Here is a 17601-nt window from a genome sequence, read left to right as displayed (position 1 = left end):
AAATTAAATAAATACATACCTAAATTAATCATTAAATACATATGAAAATGTCACAAATGAAATAATCAACCAATAACCAAATCAAAATAAAATATATTTTTTATAGATTTATTTGGTAATTTAATGATTATATCGTTTTTAAACCTATTTTATTATGCATTAATTAATTCATTAATTTATTTAGTCCCTTTTTTCCCCAGATTGGAAAGCCCAATTCCCAAAGCCCTCGTGGTGGCGGAGTGACTCGCCTCAATCCGGTGGCGGAGGACGAATCTCGGTTGTCTCCGCATCTGAGACCGTCAATCCGCGCATCTTATCACGTGACTTGTTGAGTGCATTACCATGGAGACCTAGCGTGTGTGGAGGCTTCACGCTATTCTCCGCGGCATCCACGCACAACTCACCACACGCCCCACCGAGAGCGAGAACCACATTATAGTGACCACGAGGAGGTTACCCCACGTGACTCGACCCTCCCTAGCAACCGGGCCAATTTGGTTGCTATGGAGACCTGGCTGGAGTCACTCAGCACGCCCTGAATTCAAACTCACGACTCCAAGTCCAAGTGTGATAGTCAGTGTCAATACTCGCTGAGATACTCGGACCACGGCGCGTTCAATTATTTATTTAAATATTTCTTTCATTATTTAATTTTGACCAATTCGGACCTCCATAGTCTGCTTGATCACACTGAACGTGTGTTTCTAGCACAGTTCTAGACATATCAGTCACATTTTACAAAGTCATTTTATTATCGAATTCAGGTGGATTGAAAATGATTCATGGAAAAGGACCGCTTTAACTCTTCTGGCACTTTCTAATAACCGTTTTATGTTAAAGACAAAGAAAGAGACTTACTTCATTTGCTCTGATGTTTTTATATACTCGTTCACATTTATTGGCTTTAAGGAATATCTTTATATTATGAACATTACTTCAGTAGATAGAAAACGACACAAATAAACGTTATTCATTGACGGACCAACTTATCCTCTTAAAACATTTAATACACTGATAAAGTTTGATCTGATAGAAGATTTCAATTTCAGTTGTACAGAAAGACAACTTGAACATTCTCGTATGAACACAAACTTGACCAAACATCTTAACAAAATTAAACTGCAACATCCTCATTCAACATATACGAACATTTGTACATATTTTATGTGTCTCAAGTCTTAAGCAACAATCGGAACAGTCTCCGTGTCTCTGTGGTTTCTAGGAACCACATAAAGACTTCTTTTACACAACATTATAAAACTTTTTACACAGTAGATCTTCATGCAAACAGGGACACGTCCTGGGTCACGTCAAAGTGCAGTTCAGGAATGTTTTATATGCATGGCTTTTCTATTTAAAGATTACCTCAAACATGTATGTGAAGTAAATATTGGATACATATTAGAGATTTCTACGGGTTACAGACAGCAGAAACGGTTTACTGTAAACACAGCTCAGGTTCAAGAGTTATTTCACACCTTTAATAACTGGAACAGTTTAATTAAATTGGTTTTAATTACCGTATGGAAATTATTTAGTATGTTTTTCATATAATTTGCCATTTATACAGAACTCTGATCAAGGATTGTATATATATCTTTGCATTATACACACTTTATAGTGAATTCATGTAAAGTGTGCCACCTTTTGACCCTGGCATCACACAACACATCTTTACACATCCATAAATATCACATATGATCACCCTATGTAATGTTTTAAACAGCAATATGCACTGCAATGCATGAAAGAACAGATGACAGGAATAATGTAACACAACAGTATGAAATAGGTTTGAAGTGTACTCTATCAGAACCCATTGGCTGTGTCTCAAACCCTAGTGAGCTGCCTACCTGGACAGAATTTTGGACATCATAGTGAGCGTTTTCTTCCAGAACCCATTGGTTGTGTCTCAAAACCTAGTGAGCTGCCTACCTAGACAGAATTTTGGACATCATAGTGAGCGTTTTCTTCCAGAACCCATTGGCTGTGTCTCAAAATCTAGTGAGCTGCCTACCTAGACAGAATTTTGGACATCATAGTGAGCTTTTTCTTCCAGAACCCATTGGCTGTGTCTCAACACCTAGTGAGCTGCCTACCTAGACAGAATGTTGGACATCATAATGAGCTTTTTCTTCCAGAACCCATTGGTTGTGTCTCAAACCCTAGTGAGCTGCCCACCTAGACAGAATGTTGGACATCATTGTGAGCGTTTTCTTCCAGAACCCATTGGCTGTGTCTCAAAACCTAGTGAGCTGCCTACCTAGCCAGAATTTTGGACATCATTGTGAGCGTTTTCTTCCAGAACCCATTGGCTGTGTCTCAAAACCTAGTGAGCTGCCTACCTAGACAGAATTTTGGACATCATTGTGAGCTTTTTCTTCCAGAACCCATTGGCTGTGTCTCAAAACCTAGTGAGCTGCCTACCTAGACAGAATTTTGGACATCATTGTGAGCTTTTTCTTCCAGAACCCATTGGCTGTGTCTCAAAACCTAGTGAGCTGCCTACCTAGCCAGAATTTTGGACATCATTGTGAGCGTTTTCTTCCAGAACCCATTGGCTGTGTCTCAAAACCTAGTGAGCTGCCTACCTAGACAGAATGTTGGACATCATAGTGAGCGTTTTCTTCCAGAACCCATTGGTTGTGTCTCAGAACCCATTGGTTGTGTCTCAAAACCTAGTGATCTGCCTACCTAGACAGAAGTTTGGGCATCATAGTGAGCATTTTCTTCCAGAACCCATTGGCTGTATCTCAATACCTAGTGAGCTGCCTACCTAGACACAATGTTGGACATCATAGTGAGCATTTTCTTCCAGAACCCATTGGCTGTATCTCAATACCTAGTGAGCTGCCTACCTAGACACAATGTTGGACATCATAGTGAGCGTTTTCTTCCAGAACCCATTGGCAGTTTGTGAGCTGCTGAGCATGACTTTAATCAAAAGACAACAATAATAGTCTTATAATAGTTATAATGAGTTTCAATAACGTCTGTATGTTTCCATGTACAAAAAAGTGTTTCTATATATCTATTGGCTTCAGTAAAATACATCTATACATCTAAATATATCTTACAGTTTGTCGACTGCACACCAACATAGAGGTTAAAAAACAGGAGCTGATTTTAAAAATAGCTTTACATATTTAACGCAGATCTAGTCATCTGCTTAAATTGGCAAAAGTAACCGATCAAACTATTACCTCACAAACATAATGTAAGTTGATTAGACTGTCTGACTGATGTTGTATTACGTAAGGGTTGTTTTGGCTCATGAAACTGACCTGGATGGTTGCTTAATCCGCCCAAAGTAATAAAACACAAAGAATACTGTAAACATATCCACCATTTGGAGTTGGTAGGGGTTTAGCTAGGAAAAGTGCGGGGGCGTGTCCCCACATCCCCCGCGGCTGCTACGCCCCTGATTATGCCATCTAGAAAATCTAGTGTGAGTTTTCTAAAAGAAAACACTAAGAATTATGTTGAAAAATGCTGTCTACAGTCTAAGTATGCAGTTAACTATGTTTTGTGACACAGTCGGTGTGTTTTGAGAGAAAATCTTAAGAATTAGCTCTATGTAGGGATCTCGCTGTGTTTTGTGACACCGCCCGAGTTCCGTGTGTCTTTGCGCTGAGTGGGCGGAGTCTCTTTGTAAGTCCCGCCTTCAATCTTCAGCTGAACACAAACTTCTTTCACACATTTAAACCCACTAACTCTGTCACACACAGTGCCATTACACGAGAGCCGCGCTGAACGCCACGCACTGACGCGCCGCAGGTCCACGCTCGAGGAGTGTGTGTGATTGAGATCTCGTGCTTGTGTGACTAAGTGTGTGTGTGTGTGTGTGAGCTGCAGTCATGGCCGTGGACGGAACAGACCAGCGCGCGCTGCAGTATGAACAAACTTTGGTGAGTGTTTCTTCTCTTTTTCCAGAAAGTCTCGCAGCTCGTGAGAGTTTCTGTCACTACGCACATAAACACTTGTTGTGTGTGTGTAAATGTCATTCAATCAGATGGAGAGCTGTCTGTCACACTTGTATGATGCTTGTTGTGTGCGTGCGCGTGAATAGTGAGTGAATAGTGAGTGAATAGTGAGTGAATAGTGAGTGAATAGTGAGTGAATAGTGAGTGAGTGAGTGAGTGAGTGAGGGAGGGAGTGAGTGAGTGAGTGTTTAGTTTCAAATCAAAGGAAGTTGAGTAACAATGATATGATAAGGTGATATCAGAGATGGACTCTCTGTTCGTGGCTGTCTGTCTGCTCTTTCTGTCGCTCTCCTCATCTGTCGAACTTTCTCGCTACCTTTTCTGTCTGTCTGTCTGAATCTGTCAATCTTTGCGCTTTCTCCACTCTCTACCTGTCTGTCTCTCTCTCTGCCTGTTATTGATCTGTCTGTCTCTGTGCTTTCTCCTTTCTCTCTCTGTGTCTCTCCCTGTCTCTCTGCCTCTCTGCCTGTTCTTGATCTGTCTGTCTCTCTACCTGTCTCTTTCTCTGTACCTGTTATTGATCTGTCTGTCTCTCTACCTGTCTGTCTCTCGCTACCTGTTCTTGATATGTCTGTCTCTCTACCTGTCTCTCTCTCTACATGTTCTTGCTCTGTCTCTCTCTCTACCTGTTATTGATCTGTCTGTCTCTCTACCTGTCTCTCTCTCTACCTATTATTGATCTGTCTGTCTCTCTACCTTTCTCTGTACCTGTTATTGAGCTGTCTGTCTCTCTACCTGTCTCTCTCTCTCTACCTGTTATTGATCTGTCTGTCTCTCTACCTGTCTCTTTCTCTCTTCCTGTTCTTGATCTACCTGTCTGTCTCTCACTACCTGTTCTTGATATGTCTGTCTCTCTACCTGTCTCTCTCTCTACCTGTTCTTGCTCTGTCTCTCACTCTACCTGTTATTGATCTGTCTCTCTCTCTACCTGTCTCTCTCTCTACCTGTTATTGATCTGTCTGTCTCTCTACCTGTCTCTTTCTCTCTGCCTGTTCTTGATCTACCTGTCTGTCTGTCAGTCTCTGCCTGTTCTTGATCTGTCTGTCTCTCTAGCTGTCTCTCTCTCTCTGCCTTGTCAGTGTGTATATGATGGCTTTGTGTATTGTGATGTTGTATTCAGGGTCAGAAATAAAGGGGGGCTTTTTGCAAACTGGCCCAGTTTAAATGACATTTTATGTATTATTTTGCATAACATCTGATAGAGGTCTCAATATTCTGTTTTAATCTTCGTTATTAGTTGTTATCACTGAAAAGATAATTTGATGTTGATTGAATGGGTGGGAGGTAATACATATTCTCAATGTAATTATTCAAATGGAAAACAATTGGAAAGATAATTGATTAAAGTATTTGTATGTAAGAGTGACATGCTATTTTTTTAAATATATTTTTAGAGAAAATCCCTTATAAACATTAAATGATACCCAGAAAGGAATATTCCGGGTTCAATACATGTTAAGCTCAATCAACAGCATTTGTGGCATAATGTTGATTACCACAAAAAATACTTTTGACTCGTTCCTCCTTTTCTTTAAAAAAAGCACAAATCTGTGTTCCAATGAAAGTCAATGGGGCCAATCTTCGGAGGGTTTACAGCGTTAGGTCGTCATGGTAACACATGGTTTTTAATTGATTTAATCACAGTAAAATCATGTTAATGTCACACATATTGTTTATGTCTTGAAACCGTGAGTATTTTAATGTTTACAGATTAAACCCCATTGACTTCCATTGTAAGTTTTGATTGAGCTTCACCTGTATTGAACCCGGAATATTCCTTTAAAGTTCCTGGACTGGTGGAAGGTCATCTCGGTTGTCTCCTCATGAGCCGAGATTGAGACAGCGGTCGCCTGTATGGTTCGTTTATCTCAGTTATGACATCATGACAACAATCAGATGTGTTTCTACTGTACCTGAAGTCACTGGACATCTGACTTGACTGCCCCAAACAACCATCGTTCCACGTGCGAGGCGTCAAGGACATGCTTATTAATGCACGTTGGTTTTACATAATGAAGAGTTTCCTTAATATGAAATGAAAATGTAGGCTCTACTTAAACGTGTTGTGTTGCATAAACCCAAATGGATTAAGTTAATCTCACTTAAATTAGATCTGTCCAAATTACTCCGCTCGTTTTAACAGCTTGCATCAATATAAATGAGCATATTATAGATATATATTTGCTCAGTATGGCATGGATGATGCTGTTGAGGGTCTCCTGATCCTTCAGTCTTTGCGTCATGACTGTTCAGCAAAGCACAAGGTTGTAAATCGCCCCATTAGCTTCAATCTTCTCCACATTGCCGAACCTCCGAAACATATCCACCATGACCGAAACGCCTCTAAATCCCAACAGAGCATTAAACACTAACAAGTCTCCTACATCTTTCATTTGGTCTAGAAATACATTAAAGTAGCACTTCGAAATGTACTCTCCCAATCCCCTGTCCCGTTTCAGTAATACGTTGATGCAACGAATCTTTCACATAATCCCGACACAATTGGATTGTACACAATTGAAACCAAATGCTAAAGAATTGTGTTGGATTAACTCAACTTAATTAATTAAATCATCATGTTGAATAAACACTATCCGTTAGAAGTCTGTTAGAATAGGAATTATGGTGCGTTCACATACAATGCAAAGCGAGCGTTTCGCGCAGCGTGGCGCGATTGCATACAAAGTCAATGCAAAGATGCGAATGAAAAGAATGACGCGACTCGAACACGCAAAATTGCTTTCTTCACTTCATTCGTGTATTTGCACGAGTTTAAATATTTCAACTCGAGCGAAAAATACGCATGACGCGTATATAACAGCATTGCGAATGTCTGGATATCATTGACGTACTGACGTAGTAGCAGAAGAAATCTGGAAAAATAGATGAAAAAATTGTCGTAGGAACCCGAAATTGTACGACACAACGTCATTTGTGTGCAGAGACCGGACGAAAAAACACATCGCTTGGAGGAACGTGAGCGAGGAAGTTGGACGACCTGGTAAGTTCTGAAAATATGCGCGGCTACTTTATTCCAGCTATTGGTTGTACTTTACTATGAACCAAGTCGTAGAAGCCCCTCCTCCTGTCCTTTTCCGGAAGAGAAGGGGGAATACTCGCGGGTTTGCGTTACTCGCGCAAATGCCAGTTTAAACACAAATGTATAATCCAGTGATCAAACTCGCGCGAGCAATGCAAGGCGAAAATTTTCTTCGTGTTGTATGTGAACGCACCATTAGGTTGATTTTTAGTGTACTGGTTTAGTACATGCAGTCGAGCTTCTTTCCATTGATTTCAGTGTATTTTGCTTTTATCTAACCCTAACTGATCAGTAGAGTGTGTAAACATGACGGAAGCAAGTAAATGGTAAATGGTCTGCACTTATATAACGCCTTTTTAACCTTAGCGGTATTCAAAGCGCTTCACATTGTGACTCATTCACCCATTCATACACCAATGACATCAGAGCTGCCATGCAAGGTGCTAGCCTACCATTGGGAGCAACTTTGGGGTTCAGTATCTTGCCCAAGGACACTTCGGCATGTGGGCCGGGAATCGAACCGCCAACCCTGCGATTAGCAGCCGACCCGCTCTACCACCTGAGCCACAGCCGCCCCACCGTAATTGTCACGGATTAGATGAAAACGATGTCCAGCGACGTCATTGGCTGTAGTGAAGCTCGTACGATATCATACAAATTAGCCGCATTAGCCGCATTTATAAAAGTTGTACGAATCCTTACGATTTCACCTGTGATTAATTTTGTCCGCCATGATGGATTCTGAACCCAGCGGTAGATCGTTAGTACACCGAGCTGATCGGGTAGGTTGAGAAAATGTCTCGGCAGTGTGTACAATCTCACAAGGCATAAAATATGGTGGCATAATTGAACCCTTGTGCGTTTAAAAAAAAAGTTACTGTGAGGTCCTTCGAGGACAAAACTGTATCCAAATATTCAGCCATTTTCAGGATTTTAAACCCTTTAAATGCCAGTTTGTTTACATAATGCCACAGTTGTTTTTTACACACACACACACACACACATTTAGCAATTTCATTTATTCAGTTGGCCTGCAGTGCTCTATAATACAGTAAACAGAAAATAGGGGAAAAGCTTGTATTTGCTCCATATCCTAAACATGAGAAAAATGGCGCCATCTGGTGGAAAATATTACTAATGTAAATTTTGAATCCAGGGCTACGGATTGAAAGCATAATATCATAAAATTCATGATTTTATGCTTTAATGGCACTGGGATCACATATTGCATTGTAATGGGATTTAAAGGGGACATATTTATCTTGAAGGTCCCGAGTGTGACTATTGTGTGTACACCGTGTATTATAGGAACTGAGGTTCCTCAAAAAATACACACCTTTGGCAAAATTTATGCCACTGGCATTAACACAGCCAAAGTGATTGAAAAGACTAAAATATCCCTAAGGTCGCACAAGGGTTACGATAAAAAGGACAGCTAATATGAAGCAATACGCAAGTGGCACGGGTCTCAGATGACCACCTCCCCTCGCATGAGAGGAGAGGGGAACAATAACGCCCTCCTGTCGCTTCTATCTGAGTGACCTGTCCCGTGTCCCCGCATGTACACGATGGAGAAGCGGTTAATCACGCCACCACCGAGACGAGAGCCATTGTACTCACAACCCAGATTTGAGAGCACGCATCATGGCTGATGGCCCAAGATTTCAGACCATAATAAACATAAATAAAATGATAAACGTCTCTCAGAAGGCTGTCGCCGCATTTACTGATCGCCAGTCATTCACGTGTGACCTTGATTTAATCCAAATGTAAGAATAATCCTGGTTGGGGCAATCCACCCTTAGACTTTGTGTTTTTCTTTTCAAAGAATGGCCAAATCTACCTTGTCGATCTCTCCAAAGAGATGAATGGGTAACTATGGTAACCAGATGTTTGTCCTCCTTGCTTACTATCTGTAAGTTGACGTGTCAGACCGCTCAAACAAACATGGCATTGTTTTGAAAAGTGGCACAGTGTGTTAACTCTCTTCAGGAAGTCTTTCTTCTTATTTACTCCGAACATTAAACCGCATTAAGAGGAAGTACCACAACATCCGAAAACACCCAGGACTCTGTTGTTATGTGAAGCTTGCCCTCCCAATGGGAGTGTCTGTGGCCACAAACTTTGGAGCAATTTATGTTATTCATTAGCAGAATGGCTCCGTGTGTGTAAGTGTTCATTGGGACATTAATGTATGTCGTTATCATAATTTCCAAAGGAAGATAAAGATACATATTAGTCGTTATGCAACCAGCAGCGCTGCTGAATCATCACAATCTAACGCAACGAGTTTAACAGATGTGACAAAATGTTTATCAAAACAGAAAATCAGGGTTACAGTGAGTCACTTACAAAGGAATTCAGTGGGGCCAAAACATTAAAATACTCACTGTTTTAAAAGTATAGCCACAAGACATAAACAATATGTGTGTTAACATGATTTCACTCTGATAAAAAGCATTATGTTGTCACAACTTGTCAGTCAATCATTGTTTTGAGGAATGAAGGCTATATGATGCTTGAAATGGCCAAAAAACTGAAGATATCATACAAAAGGTGGAACTATAGTCTTCCACTGGCTCTAACAAGGACAGAAAGAGATGTGGAAGACCAGATGTGCAACTAAACAAGAGGATAAATACATCAGAGTCTCCAGTTTGAGAAATGGACGCCTCACATGTCCTCCGCTGACGGCTTCATTGAATTCTACCCGCTCAACACCAGTTTCATGTACAACAGGAAAGAGAAGACTCATAGAAACACAGACATTGGACAACAGATAATAGGAAAAGAGTGTTACGGATCTTAATCCCATTGAGCTTTTGTGGGATGAGCTAGACTGTAAGGTGTGCGAGAAGTGCCCGACAAGACAGACACATCTATGGCAAGTGCTGCAGGAAGTGTGGGGTGAAAGGTCAAGTGCTACAGGAAGTGTGGGGTGAAAGGTCACCTGAGTATGTGGACAAACTGACCGCTGGAATAACAAGGATCTGCAAAGCTGTCATTTTGCAAGAGCAATTTGTCACATTATAAATGTCCTGACTATACATTGAGACCAGTTGAATGTCACTTTGGTGAATAAAAGTACCAATTTCGTTCCATAAGAGCAAAATCTGTACATTATTCCAAACATTTGGCCGGCAGTGTGTGCAGTACAGTGCTTATATAATACTCCATGTGTATATTCACATTTTAATATAAAAAAGTATCGTATAAGATTTAATAAAAAGGAGTGGTGGTGGCGTAGTGGGCTAAAGCACATAACTGTTAAGCAGAAGGTTGCTGGTTTGATCCCCACAGTCACCACCATTGTGTCCTTGAGCAAGGCACTTAACTCCAGATTGCTCTGAGGGGATTGTCCCTGTAATAAGTGCACTGTAAGTCGCTTTGGATAAAAGCATCTGCCAAATGCATAAATGTAAATGTTCATGCTATTCTCCTCGCCATCCATTCCCAACTCGCCACGCGCTCCACCGAGAGTGAGAACCACATTTTAGAGACCACGAGGAGGTTACCCCATGTGACTCTACCCTCCCTAGCAACTGGGCCAATTTGGTTGCTATGGATACCTGGCTGGAGTCACTCAGCACACCCTGGATACGTACTCACGACTCCAGGGGTGCTAGTCAGTGTCAATACTCGCTGAGATACACAGAACACCTGTATTTAATATAGATTTAAAATGTATCTTAATCTCTCAAAATCAACTAAATGATTTGTCATTTCTATTTGCTTCGTTTTTGTGCTCTCTCTCTCTCTCTCTCTCTCTCTCTCTCTCGTTCAGTATTCAGTGCATCTTTAGTGGGCTGTGAGTGCATTGTGGGTATTGAAAGACAATTAATTGGATTAAATGAGAACAGAAACTTTAGTTTTACATCACATCCTGTTTGCTTTGTCTCCGATTCAGAGAGAAAGAGACCGGCTTCAGGCTCAGCTAGAGCGAGCAGTTCTGTCTTTGTGTCACAGTCGAGTCTGATGTCTTGTTTTGGGTCTGACACTGAAATTAAAGTTCACTTGTTTTGCTGTATTCGTGAGGCACAAAATGATTTGCATTTTATTGTGAAGGTGGTCTGATGTTTAGCTGTAAACCACAATGGTTGCATCAGTAAATTGCCTGTATGTGCATTTCCATTGTTCATCAGAACAGTTTAGAGCTGTTAGACGCGCGTCTTTATGGAAATATTGATTATTTTTGTTCTCGATCTGAGGTGTGTGATGGTTCAGAGAGGTAATGAATAACTGTGATTGTGATTAAGCATCTGTTTGATCTTATATAGGAATCTTTTGTATGTCTCTATCAACAAGGTGTTTAATACCTGACTTCTGTATCTGTTACCTGTAGATAAAATCTATTGCATGCTTTTAAAGGGACAGTACACCCAAAAATGAATATTCTCTCATCATTTATTCACCCTCATGCCATCCCAGATGTGTGACTTTCTTTATTCAGCAGAACACAAATGAAGATTTTTAAAGGAATATTTCAGCTCTGTTGGTCCATATAATGCACGTGGATGGTGACCAGAATTTTGAAGCTCCAAAAAGCACATAAAGGCAGCATAAAAGTAATCCATACGACTCAGTGGTTTAATCCATGTCTTCAGAAGTGATATGATAGGGTTGTATGACAAACAAATCCATATTTAAGTCCTTTTTGTTTTACCATAAATCTCCACTTTCACTTTTACATTCTTCTTTTTTCGCAGTTTGCATTCTTCTTGCATATCACCACCTACAGGTCGGGCTTGTCAATGTTGAGATTTAAAGAAAGTTTCTCACTCACACCTATCATATATCTTCAGAAGACATGGATTAAACAACTAGATTACTTTTATGCTGCCTTTATGTGCTTTTTTGAGCTTCAAAGTTCTGGTCACCATTCACTTGGATTGTGTGAACCAACACGGCTGAGATGTTCTTCTAAAAACCTTCATTTGTGTTCTGCTAAAGAAAGAAAATCATACACCTCTGGGATGACATGAGGGTGAGTAAATGATGAGAATTTTCATTTTTGGGTGAACTGTCCCTTTAAGAGCCCTCTAAAAACACGTGGCACTTATAAAACATATAATATAGAATGAAATATGTTGCTTGCAATGAAAAACGAAGGACAATAATTTGATAATGACCCAGTGTTTTGCTTTAAACACACAGGTGTAGTCAAACAGAGGCTTTTGGGAGTGGAAACTCAAAGGTCACGGGTTTAGTCTCGTGTAGGTTGAAGAGTTACAGAGATGCCTGGTCATTTACCCTGATTATTACCCTAGTAAAGCTGCTCTTCCTGTGCAATATGTTGCTCGGGTTAAAAAGTGTCTGCTGAACAGCAGCTGACCCAGTGAACTGGTCTGACTCTTAACTGTGTGAATAAGGTGCATGTGTTTAAGTTGACCCATTGTGTCCACACACACACACACACGCACACACACTCAAGATATTTAATCACATTTAATGTTTTTTAGTTCACGGAAACGTCCTGTGATGTCACAAGTTAAGAGTATACAATGGCAAAAATGTACCTTGTACTATGACGGGCACAAAAAGTCAGAAATGAATAAAATCCCAGATGCAGTTTATTGCTCTACCAATAATAATAAAGTAAGATTTGGTGCCTAACGCTGTATTTTGAACAATAAACAAGCACAAAAACAAAACAGGGACTCTTATTTTGAAATTATCATAGAGTTTCCGTCTTAGAATTCTGCCGATAACCGAAAGTTCCAAAAAGCGACTTTTAAATGTATCAATTAATCTGTTTTAAAAAGTGCAAAAGTTCCATAAAGTCTCATTTAATTTGAAATATTGAATATGAAGCAAAATGCTGTTTAATATAGATTTATATGGAGCATAAATCTTCCCAAAAGTATTTGGCATCACATTTAAGTACATTTGATGTTTTGTTGTTCACAACGGTTTAGATTTAAAGGGATAGTTCACCCAAAAATGAAAGTTCTTTCACCATTTACTCGCAAAAGGGATGCCTCAGTCAAATATGCAATGAAAGTGAATGGTGACTGAGACTAACATTCTGCTGAACATCACTATTTGTTTTCTATGGAGGAAGGAAAGTCATACAGGTTTGGAACAACATGAGGGTGAGTAAATAATGACAGAATTTCCACTCTTCTTTTAAACTCATTTAATGCACAAAAGCAGCCTATAATATAAAAGAACAAACAAACACTCACGCTCCGCTTCAGGGAATGATGAATGTCCCATCAGTAATGTGGCGAGTGTTTGACTGCTGAAGGAATGTAATGAAAAGTCTTGAAAAGGGAGAAGAAATGAAAACAAGCCACAATGAATGAAAGAGTTCGACTCGACACCACAGCAAACAGAGACATGGAGAAATAATCTAAATCAAAAGCGTTAGAAAAATGCATGTTTGTTGTTGTTACAAAGATCAAAATGATTATGGAGCTGCAAAATACAGCATGACATTTCCTGACCAGATACAACCCATCCACAACCCATCCACAACCCATCCACAACCCATCCACAACCATTCCACAACCATTCCACAACCCATAATGAACATTTCTCTGGTCGTCTGAAGTCTGATGTTGAATCTGAAAGGATCAACAACAATGATTTTAACAATGAATTATTCGCTTTCACACAAATCACGTGCAGAACGGCAGATCATCAGTTCATAAACACTTAGCTCTGTGAAAAAGTATTTGCCCCTCCTGATTTCTTCTGTTTTTGTGTGTTCTTCATACTAAATTGTTTTAGATCTTCAAATTAGATTTAACATAAAACAAAGGCAACTTGAGTAAACACAAAATACAGTATGTATACAAAATGTATCCAACACCTATATCACCTATGTGAAAAACTAACTGCCCCCTTAAATGTAATAGCTGGTTGTGCCACCTTTAGTAGCAACATCCAGGGCTGGACTGGTAATCTGGCATACCGGGCATTTTCCCGGTTGGCTGAAGCACTTTGGGGCCGTTCAGGTGCGGACTGGCCATCGGGAGAACTGAGCGGGCCAGTGGGTCTGTCACGAAACCTGCCTAATGAGCCGTGATAAGCTAAAGTGAGCTGCCGCGTTATGCAGAACGGACCACAAAACGGCGCCGCAATATGCAGAAAAGGACACCTCCGAGCTTTAATGTTCCTCTGTGTTAGCAGTGGTTTCTGCCTCGCCACTCTTCCATGGATGGTATTTTTGCCCCGTGTCTGATAGTGATGTCATCAACGGTGACCTTTATTGATGCGAGAGACGCCTGCAGTTCCTTGGATGTTGTCCTTGGTTTTTTGTGACTTCCTGGATGATTCGTCGCTGAGCTCTTGGAGGACATTTGGAAGGGCGGCCACTTCTGGGATGGTTCACTACTGTGCCAAGTTTTCTCCATTTGGAGATAATGGCTCTCACTGGGGGTCCCAGAGCATTTGAAATAGACTGATGTATTTCAATCACCTTTTTCCTAATCATTTCTGGAATTTCTTTCGACCTTGGCATAGTGTGCTACAGGGTGAGAGCTTTTAGCCATCTTCATGCTGCTGAAAAAGTTATATTAAAGTGTTGATTTGATTGAACAGGGTGGGCAGTAATCAGGTCTGGGTGTGTCTAGTCCAGCTGAACCACATTATAAATGCAGAGTCATAGATTTGAGGATTTAGTAACTAAGGGGCAAATACGTTTTCACACAGGCACAGTCAGTATTGGATAATGTTTTTGCTTCAATAAATAACATTATCATTTAAAAACTGTGTTTTGTACACTGATGGCCTCTGCTTTGTTAGTTTTACAACATTTTTAAAAGCATTTAGTAGGAGTATGAAATCAGAATGGGGGCACATACTTTTTCACAGCACTGTACTTTTCTCCCTGTTCCTCACACAATGTTGTCTTATAACATCTAAACACTTACTAAAGTGCATGACTCATTTTAACATTTGCATGACATAATCAGATAATTTAAAGCTCGTTCGAGTGCGATTAAACTGCGCGAGCTCGACTGATGGAGCGTTGCACTTGTGATGTAAAGCAGCGGGATATGAGTCCTGAAGAGCACGCCAGTCCACCTGTGAACACAGTGTCATAGCGGTAGTGTTTCTCATCTCACATTATCTTCTTCTGACACTATCGGTTAGGTTTAGGTTTAAGGTTTTAGGGTAGGGAGGTCGGGAACTCTTTTAGCGCCTCACAGTGGACATTCTTGGAACTGCCGTGATACGTGTACTGAAACACGTACGTGATTTTCGGCACTGTCACATGATTTTCATGAAAGCAAACTGGTTGTAGGTGATGTTTTCGGGTGAAGATTGCTTTGGAAAATGAGCCTTCTTGTCATGAATATAATTTCACAATGCAAAACATCTTAATGGTCCTAAATATAAGCCATATTTTCTTTATGTAAAATACCTCGACAGTACTGGTGAGATCCTGGTTGTGTTGTTTAAGGCTGAGACGAGACCGGCGTGTCTTTGGAGAGGATTTGACTGTTCACAGAATCAGATCGTATCAGTTTGTGTGTGTCTGTGTAATGCTGGTTGATTTGTTAAAGCTGCTATCTGAATGTACGGGATATCACACACACACACACACACACACACACACACACACACATTTTCTCACGTAATCTGTGGTGTTATTGCACCAAACACATGCATCTTTGTTTATAGGCCTGCAAAAGAGCATTTTTGTTATCTAATGCAAAGATGCATTCAGACCGTTTTCAGACAGTGTGAACAAATACTTTTGGGTCTTAACCCAACAAACCCGTCTTCAGAGGAAGCATTTCTCAGGTTTCAACCCCTTGTGTGTGTGTGTGTGTGTGAGCGGAGTAAAAATATCTCTCTTCTGGACCGAGTCCAGTGCCGCACCATCAATCTTTGCATGCTTCTAATGGGACAGTGGACCGATGTGGTCGTGGTTGCCATGGATACGTGCCATTTTCTTAAAGTCCTTTTTGTAAACAGAGAAGTACTGTACTACAAATCCAGCTGTCTGTCTCTGGTGTCAGAAAGATTCACTCTTCTCTTTTAGTCATTCATTCATTCTGTCTCACACGGGACCTGTGATGAATAGAGACACACACACACACACACACACACACAGGTGTTTGTGTCTCAGAGTGTGAAGCTTTAACATGATCTTTCCCAGTAAACGATTGAATGAAGGGTGTGTGTGTGTTTTGATTGTGTTCTGCCCACTGGAAATTTGCCTGTGTGTGTGTGTGTGTGTGTGTGTGCGCGCGTCAGTAATACCTAACGTCAAACCATGTTTAAGTGGAAAGGGTGAAAAACAACATGGAAACTTTTTTTCTTAGAAATGCCCATTTGCGCACACACACACCATCAGTTTCCACTAAAGCATGTTGCTACATTAGGGGTGTGAATCTTTGGGTTGAAAGTGAATCGATTGGATTCACAATTTGTGAGTGTGTGTGTGTGTGTGTGTGTGTGTGTGTGTGCGCGGCAAACTAAGAACGATTCGATACACATTGAAATTTTATTCAATTAACGATTTTGATTCGGTTTTTTTATGCATTTATAGGATTCTTTAAATACTTCCCCGAATGTGTCTTGGGCAAAAAACTACTTAAAGAACATTTATTGCACCCAAAGTAACTTAAAAGAAAACTCATTAAATCGAGTATATTGACATACAGGCTAATTGGAAAACAGCAAAAAGTAGGAATGGGACGATATGTTGAATTTCGATATATCGCGAACCCAAAACATTTAGCAAAACTTGATATTTCGACATTTTAAAACATTGTTTTCTGTACATGTGATCATAAATGACCTGTCAAACATCATAATCTCTCTATCGCTTGATTTTTCTTCCCACACTATTTACAGGTTTCGCACAAGGTCCTTGAAGTACTTAAAACTATTTTCGAAGGTTTATTTGTTTGTGCTCTTACAGTGAAAATCATATATTTTTTTTTAACTTTGAGCATTTATAATGCGCATTAAAGAACCTTATTTTGATGATAAATTATCATAATGTTCATTTTGCGCAAATTTCTGCCATTTAAGTGTTATCATATCCAATGGGGATAATATCGAATTGTGAACCTCATATCGAATATCGAACTGAATCGTGAGATTACCCAATCGTCCCATCCTTAACAAAAAGTTTAATGTGCTGATAACATATTTTACAGTATAAAATGTGCATGATTTTTAAAGATTTTATTAATTTACGTGACTTTTCCAGGCCTGGGAAGCATCATTTTAAGATTCTCCGATATTTCCAGGTTTTCCATGACCGTGGGAACCCTGAATTGGTAAACTTATCCAAATATTACAATATAAAAATAACATCATCTGACCACATTCAGTTTCCTCAAGTCCTTCAAGATGATCACACGGGAAGTCGGCACGCTGTTTCCAAAATTTCCGGTACCCTTGGATCGGCAACAGTATGCCGATTCGCTGACCTGCCCTGTCTTACATCGGACATATAGGAACAGCTCACCAATTACTTTCCTCGTGGCACGCACTGTTAGCCCATTGTGTCAGTTGCATGGCATGAGGAAGTATTCACCTTTGTATAAACAATCACAAGCGTGATAAGAATGTTGCATTTTGTCTCTACAAATTGTTACAACTGGCTTCTGG

General features: G+C 40.2%; 1 protein-coding gene across 1 annotated transcript in view; it reads left to right on the top strand.

Annotated features, from left to right (window-relative positions):
• The first annotated feature begins 3680 nt into the window (after positions 1-3680).
• LOC127632143 (chloride channel protein 2-like) overlaps positions 3681-17601 on the top strand; it is a 76750-nt gene continuing 62829 nt past the window's right edge. Inside the window, exon 1 of the mRNA XM_052110720.1 lies at positions 3681-3908. Within this exon, the coding sequence (XP_051966680.1) occupies positions 3858-3908 (51 nt within the window). The 5' untranslated portion in view covers positions 3681-3857. The remainder of the gene's footprint in view (positions 3909-17601) is intronic.

The sequence above is a fragment of the Xyrauchen texanus genome, chromosome 38 (assembly GCF_025860055.1).
Source record: "Xyrauchen texanus isolate HMW12.3.18 chromosome 38, RBS_HiC_50CHRs, whole genome shotgun sequence".
Lineage (NCBI taxonomy): Eukaryota > Metazoa > Chordata > Actinopteri > Cypriniformes > Catostomidae > Xyrauchen > Xyrauchen texanus.
Note: the sequence above shows the minus strand (reverse complement) of the source record. Positions and strands in the feature narration are given on the sequence as shown.